At 38.0% G+C, this 19,215-nt stretch overlaps 1 protein-coding gene across 2 annotated transcripts in view; it reads right to left on the bottom strand.

Annotated features, from left to right (window-relative positions):
- Positions 1-19,215, bottom strand: part of FER (FER tyrosine kinase) — a 166,579-nt gene that overhangs the window by 115,371 nt on the left and 31,993 nt on the right. For both annotated transcript variants that reach the window (XM_074569590.1, XM_074569591.1), the window contains 3 exons: positions 6,084-6,267; positions 3,390-3,527; positions 2,322-2,441 (listed from right to left, as the gene is read on the bottom strand). In XM_074569590.1, the coding sequence (XP_074425691.1) occupies positions 2,322-2,441; positions 3,390-3,527; positions 6,084-6,267 (442 nt within the window). The remainder of the gene's footprint in view (positions 1-2,321; positions 2,442-3,389; positions 3,528-6,083; positions 6,268-19,215) is intronic.

Here is a 19,215-nt window from a genome sequence, read left to right as displayed (position 1 = left end):
ATGAGAGAAGTTTACAATACCATAGTCAGAAAGCAGTAGGCTGTTCCTATCCTCTTCCAAAACATGAACTTAAGAGCCATAAAATGAAACTAAGAAGTAGCAAGTCACATAATAGGAAGTTAATTTCTGGAATTCCTTGACCAAAAGTTCTGTGGACAACAGATGCTTGTGCATACTGAAACTGACTGGACAAATTCAAGCAAGAAATATAGCTCTAAGGCTAGTATAAGCTACCTCTAAGGCTATTACAAACTAATACTACTTCTGTCTCAAAACGTTTCTGAGCTGAAAATTATGGGAAGCAGAGAGATCATCCTGAGGAAACAGCATTACACGATCATCGTGTTCTTGTTCTCCTCCCTAGACTCTTCCCCGTTGGCTAATGTAAGAGAGAAGAAAGTTGGTTAGGTCAATCTTTGGTCTGACCTAATGCTGTTAAACTTTTTTGCTGAGAGTCCTGAATCTACACCAGAAAATGAACACCTTAACAACAGCAACACTTAAAAGAGCTATTTGATTCCTGTTCCAAAAATAGTATCACACCATAAAATTTCTCTCTCAAATTCCCAAAAGAATTTAAAGTGGGTGAATATAAGATCTCTAACAGAACACATTTGAAATTCTATTGAAAATGAATATATGTAGGCAAATATGCGGACACAGATTCATAAATGCAAATATGAATTTCATCAGAATAATTTACTATAAAAGCAGCAATTCATCTCTTTCACTTAGACATGCTAATGTCTTAGTTCTAAACAACGGGATACAGAATACTAAGTTATTTCTCTTTTGAGCTATAGAAGGCAGAATATTTGAAAAACGGTAATACTTTCTTGAAGAGGGAGATTCAGTATATGTGTTTTTCCAGTTACTGTGCTGAAGTACATCTAGATGTACAACATTCACATAGTTTAAGCAAGAATAATCTCAATTTAGTAATGATGTAGAATAAATTATAAACAGAAGCATGTTTAAAGGGAAGGGAGGGGCTTTAATTATTAAAGGATCCTTTCATAAGAAAGCGAAGCTGCTTCAGGACTAAGGAGTCTGACAAAGGAGTCTGAAAATTCATATTAGAAAGTTTATTTCAATACCTATTAAGGAATAAATTTACAAAAAGTAATCAGATTGCACAGGAAAAAAGAGAGAATGATTAATGACCTTGAAAATGAATAAATAAAATTCAGAGATTCTGTCATGTTGAGAAAACACAGGGATTAGAATAATATGCAGAAGATATTGCAATGCATTTATATTTGAAATACTTCACTGCTATTAGGACTCACTTTGATTTTGGTTTTGAGAAAAACCTACAAGAAGTAAGTATCATGGTTTTATTAAGCAGATGAAAATTTTTAAAAAACTGAAAAAACCCCCACAACACAGCATTGATACCTTATTTTTATCAGTTTTGCTTTCTAAAGCAAAAAAAATACTTCAAATAAGTCAAACATGGACTGAAATACAGTAGAGAAAACAAAAACATCATCAACGAATGAAATTCGGAATTTTCCACTTTAAATTGCTATGATCAATATAAAAAAATTAAATGTACAATTAAGAATTGCAATCTCACAAGTGACTGCATTGGAACATTTTATGTCAAAAGCTGAGGCTGATAATATAATAAGAACATAATAACCTCAGCAGGAGATTTGTTCCCCAGTAACAAATGATTAAAGGTGAAGTTGGTAAAAGTAATAAAGAGATTTAACTAGGCAATATATTAAAAAAACACCTAGAGAGGTAGTTTATCACCCTGAATAGCTAAAAGCTCCACGAAATGCAATACAACAGCTACATCTGTGTTAGTAAGTTAACGTATTTTAAAGGTTATAATAATGAATAAGAATTTACTTTGGAAAACGAAAGCAAACACAAAACAAGTGAAATAAATATATTCATGAAAATTTTCTGCATGGCAATTTAAATCACTGACTACATGACTGTACTCACTGGTTTCATCAAAAGATTTAAGTATTTTTCCTAGAGTACTGAATTTGGAAACACTTTTGAGAAGATGAAACTGTATGTTCCCAAGAAGGATTCATGATGGATTTGAGGCACCGTACAGATTAACTGGCAAGGAGAGGAACATACATTGAAAGTGTTGGCAAGTTTTTAGAGAGACTGGGGAGGAATATTTTGTGCAAAGGAACAATAAAACTAGCATGGGAAAGAATCCATAGCGTGAAAGTATCATTTTTAGAAACTGGACCTTAAAAATGAGGACACAGCTATGTGCTGATCTGAGTGAGCCTACATACAATGTATAACAGCATTTCCAAAGGATGAAAGGTTTGAAAAGAAAGACTTACGTTACTTGTAAACTTTCTGCTGTTAGATTATTCCACATGATCTCATTAGCTTGAAGGTTTTCATTTTCTTCTAGTAAAGATGTATCAAACTCTATTTCTTGTTCAACTACTTCTGACGACCTAATTTAGTAAATAAATGTTACATTTTCAAAATTAACATGTATCTGTGAGTAAATCATAAAGCAAATAATTATGTTTTGAACTATTTTAATAACTAAAATATAGTTAAAATTACACGTGAAATAAAAGAAAAGGTAGCAACTGGATACATATTCTTTTTCCTTTGAAGAACATAGTCTTAAAATCATACCAGATGACAAACTGGCATACAATTCTTTGAATCAAGACCACAGCGTAACCAGGGTTCTCAAGGGGTATCAATGTGAATGGGTCCACTCTTAGCTGATCCTGCTATAAACCTGCACATGACAATTACCAATTTGCACATAACAACAAAAAAGATAATGCAAGAAGTCATAGGACTATTTCTGCATATACTAATACAAAGTAACAGTTCAGTACATAGCAAATAGAGTTTATTTTTAAAGTCAAAAATTTTCTTGCATTATCTGCGTACTCTGTAGTCTCAGCTACTGTGTAACCTGCAATAACTTCAGAGTACAGTTACCTAGAATTCACTTTAAACTAGAATTTGGACAATAAGAGAAATAAAGCCAAAAAACTTAGTTAGCCCAGAATGCAAGCTGCATCCAAATACACAGTGAATTAACTCACGTTGAATCTGGACTGTCATGTATAGTCTGCTGTCAGTACCAAATTTACGGCTCTTCACGTGTAGTAACAGTAACTGGAATTTTGTTTTTCTAGAGCCAAAGAGATGGATGGCTAAAGAAAAAGTCAGGTTAAAAACGTGACCTTCAGACAGCTTTCTGTACATGCAAGTAGAACAATTTTCAAACTAGGATAAAGCTTTACAAGCAACAATGTAAAAGGAACGAAACAGAAACAAATACAACTCTGATCTCTTAAGCAGTGTTGCAGTTTAATTCAGGGTTTTCTCAAAAATGAAACATCAACATGCACACCAAGATGAAAACGTATACATACCTGTGAGTATCTATGAAGTCATTATACTCAGAGTTAGGATCTATCTGTTCAACCGAGGTCTGGATCTCTTTATGGACATTCACAATCTCTTCTGTTACAAGACTGGTGATCTGGCTATACTCATCCAAGATTCCTTTTCTAGAGAGGAAAAAAAATTCTAGTGTATAACATGGCACTGAAGGCATAGATGGCATTGAAGATGCTTCAAACTTTCAATTTGCTGTTTCTACAAATGCTTGTTGCAACTGGCTAAAAAGGGAAAAAATAAGACAATATATTACTCAAAGAAATAACAGATCAACTGTGGCCTTTTCTTTACAGATTGGCTATAAGTGAGTGAGAAGTCTCTAAGACCATGTTCCTTGTATTGATTTCAGTGCATCTACATACACTAAAAACTGTAGAAATCACAAGGAAAAGGAATGTATACAGCTTATTGATGACACTCCTCTTCACAAAGGACTTAACCATGCTTGGTAAAGCATGACCTACACTAAAGCTTATCATGTTCTGACTGACAAAATAAATACGATCTGGCATAAGGCAAAACCAGTCACAAAATAGCGTGCATTTCCCTTAAAAACTGTGTTTCTTTATTGTTTTAACTATCATCTTTCATACATTTTTTTTTATGATTTGCCATTCAGACAAAAACAATCATAAATCACAAGTTAGCATATATTTACAAGAAGAAACAAAAATCAAGCAAAAAGTTCCTACAAGAAACTACAAGCCGCCCAGCGTTGTCTTAACCTGCTTCCGAGAGTGGGAAAAACCAGAACGGGGTATGGTAAAAGAATAGGTGATATTGTGCCACTACTCTTAGTAGCATCCAGTAACACACACTCAGAACACCCTCCTATTCTCTTTAACTTCCAGCTTTCCATAAATAAACCCTCATAATCATTTCCTAGTTTACATTTATCTTTGACAAAGTTGTTAGCTTGCCAGGCTCTGAAGTATGGTGAGCCTTCTTAAAATACTGATGAATTTTGGCCAGCCCAGAGGAACATGCAGAGAAAAAAGTATCAACAGATTTTTCATGGATAAGATCTCAAGTTATGTTTACTCTGTGAAAGAAGTGATTGGATTTTTGAATACTTTTTCTGAGCACAAAACAGACAAGAGAAGGCATTAAATCTTGCACTGCCTGTGCACAACACACCAGAAAATAGTTCAAAGAGTGTGACAAAAAGATAGGCCAATGTCAACTACCGCAACGCCATACTGAAGAGAAAGGGAATGTATGTCAATTACAGGAAAAAAAAAAAAAATCTTTGGCAATGTTAGTCTACTTCAGGTTTACCGAACTAATTCATCTGCAAAATCAGGATTATTAAGGAAGTATATTTCACACAGATGGCCACACCAAGCTCTACACCTGAAATCACCACCTCTTCTTGTACAGCAAAGATACTAGAAAGGAGTAATTTTTTTACATTCAGATTACATTAATTACAGTAATTTTCTTACATTCAGAATTACATTCAGTTCTCACAAAAAATGTCTATGTAGTGACAAAAGTATTTTTTACAGCTTTTTACTCCAGACATAGCAAAGGTGAGTGGGTTCGAGTGGTTCTTGTTCCATCATAAAATTCTTTAGAGAATTATCACATCTCACAATTTTGAGAAATCCCCTGACAGCAAACAAATTTAACTGTAGTCTTTTGCTGTGATTTTACATATAAAACTAAGATTAAAAGGCTGTACAGAGCCTACTACAAAGGTCTATTTCACTTTCATACCTGCACCAGAATCAAAGGAATTAATATGATACTGCATAGGGCAGTTAATGGTGTCTGTACAACACAAGCATGCAAAGTGTGAAATCCCCAACTCTCCCTTACTTCCTATGTGCTGAAGTCAAGGTAGACGAGAATGTAGACTTCAGAAAAGGTTAGTTAAAGAAGAGTGCCTCACATCTAAATGAACAATACCTACCAAAAAAAAGCAAGTGCCCTTTCTTTTAGGCCAAGTGATTTAAATAACACTCCAGAAAAAGACCTACAGAATAGACTCCCTAACCAGCTCCCATTTTTCAGGAAAGACAAAGAGGCGGCGTGGTGGTTACAAACCAGAAAAGAGGGCTTAAAGTCCTCACTATCTGTTCTCAGAGATCACCCATTTGCACACCTTCTGTAATGATGTAAAAAATAATCTTTCAGGAAAAAGGTAACCGCATTTTTAAAGCTGAATTCCTTACAGTGAGATCAGGTTTGTATGATCCTGCCACTTCTCCCCCACATACGATTAACAATGCATCTGCGTGGCCATCCTCCACAATGACTTTCAAGATAGCCAAACAGTTTAAACCAACTCGGTTGCTGTTGGAATTTCATAACAGTAAGTCTACCAGAGAGGCAAAGAACTTCTCATAGTATACCAGCTGAGGGATAAAGTGTGAGCTCAGCTATAAACACTGCAGTTAATCTGTAAGATTTTAAAGTTTATGAGAAGACGGTGTCTTGTTAGAATGTTTAAGTAACCACTCAAAACCACTGTCTGCATTATTTGGATAGACTTTTCTATGCAGAATTATTGTCAATTGAAAGATGAAAATATCTTTTTTCATTATCCCTTTATATACAATCAATTAATCACAGTTTATTATCTTTAAATAATTCTATAAATTAATTAAAATACTACATATATAAAATTCCACAAATTAAAAATATATAAAAATACATCTTACAGGGCTTTAATCATTTCTTCTTGCATCTTCTGTAGTGAATCAAGCAACAGAGGAAGCGTAGTATCATAATACTGGTGCTGATGTAACTGTGCTCCTTTCAGTGCCAATACATACTGATTATGCAACATATGAAGCTTCATAGTGGCTTTGTCACACCGATCTTTGGCTTTCTCAGTCTCCTTTCCTAAGAAAAAAAAAAAAAAAAGAAAAATGCACATGGTGATTTGAAAGTATACAAACTTGTAGATGACATAAATCTACTAGATTTATGATAAGTTTGCACCTTTTTCAACAGTAGTCTTTTCAACGTACTTCTATGAAGAAGGTAAGATCTGACTGTTTTCAGGTCTTTAGTAAGACCAAATGTCTTGGGTTTCTAACTAAAAGACTAAGTAAGAAAAAAACTGCTATATTTTCTTTGAGAAGTAATGTGAAAATTCTTTATCTAAAGTATCTGAAAAACATTGCCTACACAGGTATAAAAATAATATAACTGAAGAATAAAGAACAAAAGTCTTACACATGAATATCACAAAGCTAATCTTTTATTTACCTCAGAGCAAATAAACATTTTTAATGAAGAAAGTAAGAGATGTCCTACTAGGTCAGATTCATAATTCATTAAAAATCTGTCATTTATTGCAAGCAAAAATTCTATTGCTACATATCATCCCAAGAAAGCAATGGTGCAGTCTACATAAAAGTAGCTGAACTCGCACACTGTCACTCCTGTCCAAAATGGGCATCTTCTCTACTTACAATTTAACATTTCCTTATCACTCTCGCCATCACGATCAGGTGGTTGGCTCTACAATCTCAGGTCTACACTAGTAGAGACTAGAAGTTCTCAAGTTCATCCTGACAATACCAGTTCAGTGCTGAACCTGAGAGCTACAAGGTACTTCAAGAGGTCACCTATTCTATTCTTTGCCACAGTAATTGCACAAATATATGGCATATGTTTTTAGGATTTTCCTAAGCTCCTCAATGACAGACAACTTTGCAACTTCTTAGTATCATTCCGGTATCATGCTATAGTAGCTGAAAGCATTCCCCCACCTCCCTGCCCCTTCACTCTCCAATGTCAATTTTTATTGCTTTAATTTAAACCCTTATTTACTTTGTATGCGCCATGGGTATGAAAAGTAGATTCTACCATCCTCTGCAATCCATATCTTATACATTAGATTACATACTCTCCTCTTCTGACCAACCCTCTAAACTTCATACTAACGGACCTACAGGTCTTCTCTTTTAAGTCCTGTTGTCTTTTTGCAGTTGACTGGTTCACAATCTTACACAAGTGCAACTTCAGTCAAGGCTCAAAGCCAAAGAACAACTTTACATTCTAGATACTTCTAGCTCATAAAAAAAATAAGGAAACAAAAAGTGTCTTGCTTGAATACCATATAAATATGGCATCACTGATTACTTTTGCTTTGACATCTGATCCTGTCAAGTAACACTATCTTTTTGAGAATCATTTCTCAGTTCATCAAATTATTTTTACCTCCACAGCTGCCCTCCAGGGCACTTTCAATCCCTTCAAGGCATAATGATGCTTGGGAATTTAATAAACAAACTCTGAAACAAAGTAATGAAACAGTGAAATACCACCCAAACGTAATCTCAACACATATCCTGCAACATCTCATAGGACACATTATTTGACAGGACCTCATTAACAACCCTTCTCTAAGCAGTTTTATGCAAAGTTTTGCTTCTCTACTACAACACTTTCAACTTGATCGTGCATTGCCCTTGTCATAAAAGAATACGAGATTATTTTGACATGATACCTTACTGAGACATGTAAGCCCTTACTCATACCCTTGTTATCTTCTTCATATTTATGAATTGTCTCATTACTTTTTCAGGAACTAAAGGCATTTTAAATGAATCCTGTATCTGCAATTATCAAGTACAGATTCACAATTACCTGCACAGATAAACATACACTAACTAAACCAATTTCATTAAGACTGCTGCATGTCTTATAATCTTAAAATAATTTAAGTAATAAAAAAGACTGGATTTTAACATTTCTACCACCTATTGCAAATAGTTGAGAAAAAAGGAAATGGAAGCGTTCATAGCTAAATGTCAGAACAGAGGCTTGAGAACAGACCCTGAAAAGCTGAACTTGCATCATATGAGGAACACACAAAGGAATCTCTCTCTTCTGAGGTGTCAGAAGAAGAGGTTAGAGAAGAAATTAAATAAGAATAAATTATGAGGACTGGATGGTGTTTAGCTTTGTAACTTTAAAGCAACCTGAGAAAGTATTAGCTGAAATATTATGATCAGTTTCTACAGGAGGAAGCAGGCACTCTGTGGAGTGCACCAGGAATATCAGTTGGGTCCTGATATATGAAGTCACAAAGATAATGAAGACGCTGTCTGAAGGAAGCAAACAGGGATGTGAAGAACTGGAAAAAAAACCCTTCGGATGTATTGGTTCAATTACAAAATGTTAAATTATAGTATGAATACTTATAGAGATGCGCATGGGGAAAAAGTAGTCAAACTTAGTAATCCGTTGTAAGCTTACTGAATGCACTCAGGAACGAGACCTTGGGGTTAGTACAGAAAGATCAATGGAAATGTTAACTCAGTGATCAGCAGCATCAGATAAGATGTTATTTAGCAAAGGACCAGACAGTGTTATTATGCCACTGATTACATCCACATAAAACAGTATGCAGTTCTTTTACCTCAAGGAGGGCATATTCAAAATGAAAAAGGTTTAGAGGAGGGCATCAAGCACTGAATGGTAGGAAACACAAGGAATCCAGAAAGAATGACTAAAATGAGGACACCTGAAGCACAAGGAGACTGAGGAGCAACATGTGAGAGGGGACACACAGTTAACAGATCCTCCCAACCTCTTTCAATGTAACAACTGTAAGGCATTATATGGAAATTGTATGTACCTTTTTAAAAACAAAGGACATTCTTCTTCCTCTAGCATGTAGCTAACCTGCAGTCTGTTGGTCAAAGTTATTGTAAGTATGAAAAGCTTATACGGTTTAATAGTGAATGGACATGTACAGATAGAAAAAACCCTAAACAGCTACTAAGAACTAAGAGAGACAGCACTTCTGACTCAGGAACTCCCTAGGTAACAAACTACCATGAAGCTGATAACACTTGCTACCTTACCACTGTCAGCTACATTTTAAACACAGAGTAATAAAAATACTTCAAAAGGATATTATGTCTGTCATTTAATTGAAAACAATCTAACTACTGACCTAACTTTATACCTGGGAGGAACAGATTTCTTGCACTATAGTTCAGCTAAAGGAGCAAAGTTAATCTGCACAGCAAAGACAAAACTTATCTCCAGAGTTGTCAACCAGAGAAGTATTTTTCATTTAAGTATGAATGAAACCATCCACTTTAGAAATTTCTGTAAAACTGTTTTGGAGAGACAACAATCGCAACTCTAAAACTTTTGCCAGCGGTAACAGGTTTTATCTTTGGCAAACAATCAAAACTCATGTTTCATGGGAAGAGTAATTTTTTTATTTCCCCAAAACATAAAAACATTGTATTACTTATTTCTAAATTTAAAATAGACCATTTGGAGGGGAAAAAAAAAAAAGAAAACCAAACCAAAAAAACCCAATGCAACACATCACGCTCAGAATAACATCACAGAAATTAGATACCACCAAACATGGGCATGTCTGACACCAGTGTACTGATATAATGGGACGGTATACAATCCCATTTTTTCACCTGGCTTGAGGACTAAATTTCACCTCTACAGACATTATTCCTTAGCAGAACACCTCAACTAATTTCAGAATAAATCAAAGTATCATACACACTCAGTTTCCAAATACAGTAGGCTACAGTGTCAACCTGGCTGTCTGCAGACCAAGACATATACACAAGGTCTTTCTGGAGAATGAGAGGCATATGAACACGGGGAAACAATGGAAGGTGACTGAAGAGGGTTTGGAGGGGAAGAAGTTGAGTAGTAGTTATGGTATAGGGACTGGACGAAAGAGGAGAGGGCTAGGCAGCTGAAAGTCAGAGCTGGAAGCACTAAATTATGCTTGTCCTGGCCCATTTCCTTGGGAGATACCCTGGCCAGGGAAACAGGAAGAGGGAGACAAGGTGATAGCTGAGGAAGAAATGCTGGATTATTTCTTGGGTTTATTGTATGTTTGGCCACTTCTATTCAAGCACGCCCTAGATTACATAATCCAAAATTACCTCCATATGTCATAGTTTAAGATCTTAAAACCTACAAATTGTCCATACATGTCTTTGAAATACATCCCCTATCATCTTTCAGCTTACCAAAAATCAGCGTATGTCAAATTACACAATGTAACATCAATACAGGCTTCTCATCTATGAACCACAACAAACAGCCTTCAACAGTTAAACTAAACTGAAAATTTACACTAAAAATGATCACAACCACATAACTAGAGACTTATCAATACTATCTCTTTCAGAAACCTCATTAATGGCTACAACTATCCCATTTTCCCATCTGCCTTGAGTACTAAATTGCTTGGCTATACAGTATTCCTCAGCAGAGCACCTCAACTAATTGCAAAATAAATCAAATTATCATATACACTCAACTTTTAAATACAGCCTTTGGACCTATAATTAATACGAGAAACACAGCTACAGAATTATTTCCATATTGTAATTTATTTTTTAAAGCAGCAAAATGCAGTGAGGCAGAGTACACAGTTGTTCTACATGTCAATTAGCACACAGGAAAACATCCAATTTTCTTTATCTGTATAATGAATTTCATAAATAGATCTAATTATAATTCTACTGCCATCAGTTGTTGACAAAGCTGTTTAATGTTTATAGAAACTGACTGTGTATACAATATGTCGTGCCATAAACAGTATTATGAAGCTTGCAAAATTCAATTATGAAAGTTTGACATTTGCAAAGAAAAGCCTGTCGTTCTTTTTAAAACATTCTAGAGAGTCAAATATTTCATTTTCTAATAAAACCTCCTTTAAGATTTTAATACATACAGTATAACAGAGCCATCCAGAAAAAATGTTTTAGGGGAATTTCTATTAAAAAGGCAGATTTGCTATTCCAAACTTCTTACAATTGTAACTATTAGTCTCTTGTAGCCTAATATTCACCTAGAATGGAAGAATGGAAACTGGACAGGACTGAGACCGACTGAGAAAAATTTCAGCTCACAGTGTTCACTTAGTCTTTTTTTAAATAAGCATCAATGTACAGTGCAAATGCCTCAAACTGACTTTCAGAAAACAAGTATTGCAGATACAGAAAATTTTCACACATATTTTGGATTAAAAAGAAATAATTATACTGAAGAGCTCAGGTTTTTACCCCCTTACAACTTTCTTTATTGGTCAAAAATTATAAGTCAAGGCTCCTATTCTCTTATACGTTCGCTACATTTAGTTTTCACTGATTTCAATAAAATTTAACACTTGAAAGGTCTTCAACTTTGCATTATAGATTTTGACACTTTATTCAAACAGCAAAATTCTGACTCTCTGGGGTACAGTGTAAAGCACCCACTAATTCACATAGGACAAAGATCCACCTCCTGAAGGTTACCTGTATTGTGATATTTCAGACTTAAGTCAAGACTTGGTACAAGCTTAGCTGTTGAGATTTCAAATGAAGCTTCACGATAGCATAGGTTAAACTAATGGCTGAGGCTTACAGCTATTGTTGTTGTTTCTGCCACAAAAAAATCCAATGAAGCTGCTTTAGTTACAGCTAAATCTTATGGGCAAGTCAAAATTATTTTCTTAAAGATCTATTCTTTTCAAAGAGAAACAGCATACAGTGAAAATCTCAGGTTCGAACAATATGAAATACAAAGCTTTGCCCTGAAAATGAAAAGCTCAAACAGGAACATTTTGGATTGATTAACTACAGAAAGATGTCACAAAGAATCCCAAAACTGAATGCAGTAAGAAATTATTTCTTTAAGTCTACGTTGTAGATCAGCTGCTAGCAAAAAAAGCTCAACACTATACTTCAATGGATACACACTACCATAAGCCCTGAACTTCTGCTTCATTGCAAATGTAACAAATCAGCCTTTCAGCTCGAACAAAAACCTACACCAGTGACATCCAACTCTACAGAAAGACTGTACTTTTTCCTCTCAGTGTTGCTTTGCAACAACAGTAAGAAAAACTGCATAGAAGATCTCCTTGAAGTATCAGTTATTGAGCTATTTGTTCTTAAATCGGCTTTGTTCTTATTTGACTTGTTCCTTTGGGACCTTTGAGGACAGGAAAGGAGAAAAAAAAATATTAAAGAATAAAAACTCATCAACATCTAAACACATATTCATACCTGAGCTGCTCTCTCAAATTTTTGCATCTTTAAGTGTTTGCTCTTAAAAGACAATAAGTTTCATAATTGCTTTTTGAGGCGGCATAATGGAAATACTAAATAGTTTATGAAAACAACATAAATCTGTCAGAGTTAGGTACATTTTGGGATGTCTACAATTAGAATTACTTGTCCAGTTTTCATAAATCTCAGAAAAAGTCTGTCTGGAGTCCAATTTATGGTATTTCAAGAAGGACTGCCCTCTGACCCTAACTCTTGGGAACTTCAGTGACACCAATAGGTCTGACCTTCAGCCATTCAAAAGTGATGACAAAGTGTTCATAAATGAGGCAATGGAGATCATTGTAAAGGCTTAGCTTAATTAACTTTCTGGATTTATAGCTCCTGGCACTGAAACATGACCTTCGGCTTCAGTGCACAGTAAACGCTGTCCCATGAAGAAACACTAATGTAGATAATGTCCATTTGACAAAGGGGAATATAATTTTATTACACAAGTCCAGTTTTTGACAATTAATTTAATTTAGTTTCAAAAGCATGTAGAGACACACCTGACATGATAATAGAGGGTTATATACCCCCAATAGAAACACAGTGAGAAGCCTTAAACATGCTAGAACCGTGGAAATAGAAAAGCAGCAGAATTACAGGACAAACAAAGTGAAAATTAGAAGGAAAACTTGAAGGTCTACACATGAATAATAGCGGGGAAGAAAATCTTTATACATAAATAAAACTATGGATAATAATCCCAGAGAAACTTGGAGGACAAGAAGATATGTCAAGAACTCACCTAACTGCCTCTGTACTTCAGGAAGTGCAAAAAGCAAATCCACCCAAATCTCTGGGCATGGGTAAACATAGGGAAAAACAGCAGAGGCCATGTTATACTAAATGTGGCCACCAATGATCATGCCAGGGGAAACATGGACAGTATCAAACGTGACCACAGAGCTCTGCGGGCAGCCGTGAAGGGCATGGGGGCCCAAGTGGTGTCCTCCTCAATCCTGCCAGTGAGGGGAAAGGGTGCGAGGAGGGCACTGACAATACAAGTCAGTAAGTAGCCGTGGAGGTGGTGTTGGCAACAGGGGTTTGGGTTCTACAACCATGGGATCCTGTTTGCAGGCCACCATCTGCTTAGGAGATCAGAAGCACGTTACCAAGCAGAGTAAAACAATTTTCACCAACAGGATGGCTGACCTCATTAGGAGGGCTTTAAACTAGGAATGACCGGGGAGGGAGAGGTTGACCTGCAGTCCTGAGGGAGCAACGGATAAGATTGCTGAGCAAAGGGCATGGGGTGGTGTGATGGGAAGGGATTGAGAAGTCAACAAAATGTGGCCTGCGTGGGGTCACCTCTAGTACCTGCATGTGGGCCTTGCCTAGTACCTTGCCTCCTACAAGGCACCATTGGTAAAATCTTCCCAAATCCTCTCCAGGAACTCAACACGCTGGGGTGCCATGTTTTAAGTGCCTGTATACTACTGCATGCAGCACGGGGAACAAACGATGAGTTAGATAGAGATGAGTGTGCAGTTCATTGCAGGGCTATGAACTTGTCAGGATCGTGGAGGCATGGTGGGGTGGCTCCCACGACTGAAGTGCTGCAATGGAGAGACACAGGCTCTTGGGGAAAGACAAGTCAGGAAGATGAGGAGAGGGAGTTGCTCTTTATGTGAGAGGGCAGCTGAAGCGCATGGAGCTCGGCCTGGGGATGAGGAGGTGATGGAGAGTTTATAGGTTAGGATTAAAGAGAGAACAGACAAGGTCTGAGGAAAAGCCAAGAAGCTTGGCTACAGAGTCATCATAATTTTCTGTATTATAACCTCACAAGAGTATCACAACATATGATTTCAGAAAATTTAAAAATGTAAAAAAGAGGGAAGTGTCAGGGCTTTTTCTTTTTTTTTTTTCTTTTTTGAATGAAGCAACAATCTTCCTCTGAGAAAATACACAATTCTTCAGTGTACGGTAATGTTTCAGACAGAAAAAACATTTTGTCCCTGGTTTGCTCTAGAATCTTTTATTTTTGTAAATATCAGCACTAAAGTATAAAGCTGCCAATGCATATGGTGATCTATTAGACACTTCCCAATGTTTGTGATAGCACTTTTCAAATAATTTCCCAGACCTGCATTTATCTTCTCATCTACATATTTTTCAGAATTTTCAATAACAGAGGTAGTTTCTGAATATTTTCTAAATTGCTATTTCCACATTTGTTTATCAATAACAAACCTCCCATATAGTCACTTCCTTATTTATTTCAAGTCTGGAGACACACATTTTCACAGAGTATTTTTCCATTCTGCGGAAAAGAGTAATCCTTTATATTATTTGTTTGCATTATTCTACTGAACACATTTCTTTATACTCATGAATGAGATGACCAAGGCTTTCAAATAAGTCTTCTTCTAAAAATATTTTTTTAAAGCAATAAAATATTTTTAAATTAAAGAATCCTACAGCTTGACTAAAATCTTAAGTCAGTTTTGGTAAGGACTAAGAACTTCTTAAATTAAAGCAAATAAAATAATTTTAAAAACTAGCTATGGCAGAAAAAAAGACTACCCTTACAGTGATATATCAAACCTATGTAACTGTATATTCAGGGTGACTGATTCCCAATACTTAAGAATGTGTTGTGAATATGTGAAGAATATGTAATGAAGAATATTCCCACTGTAAGTGAAGATCAGGTTAGTGACTATCTGATGAACCTGAAAGTGTACAAGTCCATGGGACCTGATGGGATACACCCACAGGTACTGAGGGAACTGGCGGATGAGGTTGCTAAACTGCTCTCTATTATATTCCAAAAGTCATGGCAGTCTGGTGAGGTCCCCACTGACTGGAAAAGGGGAAACATAATCCCCATTTTCAAAAAGGAAAAGAAGGATGGACCAGGGAACTATAGGCCAGTCAGTCTCACCTCCGTGCCTGGTAAGATTATGGAGCAGATCCTCCTGGAGGCACTGCTGAGGCAGAAGAATAACGAAGAGGTGATTGGGTACAATCGACATGGCTTCATCAAGGGCAAATCGTGCCTGACAAACCTAGTGGCCTTCTATGAGAAGGTCACAACATCAATAGACAAGGGGAGAGCAACTGACGTCATTTACCTGGACCTAAGCAAATCTTTTGCCTTTGACACTGTCCCACATGACATCCTGGTCTCCAAGCTAATAAAATATGGGTTTCATGGATTGACAATTCAGTGAATAAAGAACTGGCTTGACGGCCGCACCCAAAGAGTGGCTGTCAATGGGTCCATGACCAAGTGGAGGCCAGTGACAAGCGGAGTCCCTCAAGGATCAGTACTGGGACCGGTCTTGTTTAACATCTTCGTCAGCGACATGGACAGTGGCAAAGAGTGCACCCTCAGCAAGTTTGCCGACAACACCAAGCTGTGTGGGGTCGCTGACATGCTGGAGGGAAGGGATGCCACCCAGAGGGACCTTGACAGGCTGGAAAGGTGGGCCCATGCCAACCTCATGAAGTTCAACAAGATCAAGTGCAGGGTCCTCCATCTGGGTCGGGGCAATCCCAAGCACTGATACAGGCTGGGCAGTGACCAGCTTGAGAGCAGCCCTGAAGAAAAGGACTTGGGGATGCTGGTAGACGAGAGGCTCAACATGAGCCGTCAGCATGCACTAGCAGCCCAGAAAGTCAATCGTATCCTGGGCTGCATCAGGAGAAGCTTGGCCATCAGGTCGAGGGAGGTGATTCTTCCCCTCTACTCCACTCTCATGAGACCCCACCTGGAGTACTGCGTCCAGTTCTGGAGCCCCTACTACAAGAAAGATGTGGATGTGCTGGAACATATCCAGACAAGGGCCACGAGGATGATCAGAGGGCTGGAGCACCTCTCCCATGAGGACAGACTGAGAGAGTTGGGGTTGTACAGTCTGGAGAAAAGAAGGCTCCAAGGAGACCTTATAGAGGCCTACCAGTATCTTAAGGGGGCCTAGAAGAAAGCTGGTGAGGGACTGTCCTGGTTCCGGTGGGGATAGGGTTAACTTTTCCTGGTATTCCATGCCATGTGAGCCACGCCCACCCTGAGCTGCCGGGGGAGGGGGCAGGAAGTTGCTGCTTAAAAGCGGGCTGGGGCGTCCCGGGTCCGGCCGGTCGGCGAGCGGCGGGGAGCGGCGGTCCCGTAATCGCGTTTGTATATTCCCCTGTCCGTGTTGTTGTTGTTGTTTGCCTGTTCCCTTTGCTGTTCTGTTAAACTGCCTTTGTCCCAACCCAAGAGTCTTGCCTTTTCTTACGATCCTTCCTGTATTAGGAAGGCACGTGCGAGCGGCACGTGGTTCTTTGTTGCCATCTGAGGCTAAACCACGACAGGGACTTATTAGGATATCGGGTAATGATAAGACTAGAGGGAACAGATTAAAACTAGGGATGGGTCTATTCAGATTGGATGTTAGGAAGAAGTTCTTCACCATGAGGGTGGTGAGACACTGGAACAGGTTGCCCAGAGAGATGGTGGAAGCCCCATCCCTGGATGGGGGCCCCCCCTTAAGGCCAGGCTGGACGGGGCTCTGAGCAACCTGATCTAGTGGGAGGTGTCCCTGCTCATGGCAGGGGGGTTGGAACTACATGATCTTTAAGGTCCCTTCCAACCCTAACAATTCTATGAGTCTATGTTACACAATATACAGTGAATTCTGTAGAAAAATTTGTGGCCCTCTGCTTTTGGCAGCAACCCTATAATTTCTCCATTTCTTCTAGTAAGCCTTTCTTCATAGTTTCTTCAATTTTTCAAGTCTTCATCACCAAATAGGAAAGACAGCTTGTGCAACTTTCTTTATAATTGATTATTCTATATTACTCATTTAACTGATTTTGGGACCTTCCTGACCCAAGTGATCTGTTTAAACTCAGTATTTCATATAATGCTAGGCACATCAAAATACCATAAGTGATAATGAAAATTATTTCCTCACACGATAGTTCTTATTGATCCCAAGAAAACAACCAGTCACACTACTTTTACAGTGACACAACTTTGAAGCATTCTGTTTCCCATGCTGAGCCCGGCTTCACTTCCCTAAGAATAGAATACAATACAATAATTTCAATTGGAAGGGACGTACAATGATCATTTAGTCCAGCCACCTGACCACTTCAGGGCTGATCAAAAGCTAAAGCACGTTATTAAGGACATTGTCCAAATGCCTCAAACACTGACGGGCTTGGGGCACCAACCACCCTTCTAGGAAGCCTGTTCCAGTGGTTTCACCACCCTCTCGGTAAAGAAATGTTTCCTGAAGTCCAGTCTAAACCTCCCCTGACGCAGCTTTGAGCCATTCCCAGGTGTCCTGTCACTGGATCCCAAGGGAGAAGAGATCGGCACCTCCGTCTTCACCTCCCCTCCTCAGGAAGCTGTAGAGACTGATGAGTTTGCCCCTCAGCCTCCTTTTCTCAAAACTAGACGAGCCCAAAGTCCTTAGCCATTCCTCACAGGACATGCCTTCCAACACTTCCACCAGCTTTGATGCCCTCCTCTGGACACATTCAAGGACCTTCACATCCTTCTTACATTCTGGGGCCCAGAACTGCACACATTACTCCAGATGAGGCTGCACCATCGTCAAACACAGTCGTATAATCCCCTCTTTTGACCCCCTGGCCATGCTGTGTTTGATGTACCCCAGGATGCGGTTTGCCCTGCTGTCTGCCAGGGCACACTGCTGACTCCTATTGAGTCTGCTGTTGACCTGCACCACCAGAACCCTTTCTGCAGGGCTGCTCACAAGCTGCTCCTCTCCCAACTTATACTTGTGCCCAGAAGTCAGGAGACTTTAAAAATAATTTATAATGATCTACAAAGTACTTTTTATACAAGCTGCTGAAAATAAACTATGATGGCTTTGGCTGTTACTTCTGTCTCAGGAAACAAACTTGGAAATTTAGTGAGTGACCAGCCTTATCACCACCCTCCAAATGAAGAGACACAAATGCAGTGCTCTTAATTAACACAGGTTTCACAAGACCAAAATCACAAAGTTAGACAGAAAGAAGATAGTATTTTGGCTTTTAATCTTTAAGGTCTTTTTTCCTTTTATGTCTTGCAAGAGGCTTGCATTAATGTGTTTCTTCAACAAATAAAATCACCCACTCCCCCCTCCACTCAACTTACTTCTGAGAAGAGGGTAAGAAGTCTTTCCCAAATCTTATTTAACAAAGTAATGACTGCAAATAACAAATAGTTTTCTAATGAGAAAAAACTATTTGTATATACTTGGAGATTTCAAATTTACAGAATACCTAAACTTCTGACTTAAGAATTAATTCACTAAAGTTATTTACTTAATGTTAAGATAAATAACATAGTATAAAAATAGCAAAAAATAAAGTGCAATCTTTTGAACTGCTGCCAGATTTTTAAGCTAATAAGCACCACTAGTAAACTCTCTCAGATCTATGAGAGCTGGTCTGTGAGGACTGAGGAGAGCACATCCTGGGGCTGCATGTCCATGTTGAGTGGAAATAACATGCCCAAGCTGGTCCCACATTCCACAAGAAGTCACCAGGATCTCTTGTCTCTGCACTCACCAGGGTTTCTTGCTCTAGAAGCTTTATTTTACACGGCAGAAACAACCCTAGCCCTTGCCAGCACTGGTAGTGTCTGTGAGTTGAAACACTTACAACAGAGTACTAATTTGAAATTCATCCACCCTGCTGACATCTGCGAATAAGACAGACCAGTTTGGCCAGTGTTACTTGTTTTATCTTAACAATGTGAGAACTTAGGTCAAAAATAAACTCAAAAAATACCCTACTAGGA

Source organism: Larus michahellis, chromosome Z (genome assembly GCF_964199755.1).
Source record: "Larus michahellis chromosome Z, bLarMic1.1, whole genome shotgun sequence".
Classification (NCBI taxonomy): Eukaryota; Metazoa; Chordata; class Aves; order Charadriiformes; family Laridae; genus Larus; species Larus michahellis.
Note: the sequence above shows the minus strand (reverse complement) of the source record. Positions and strands in the feature narration are given on the sequence as shown.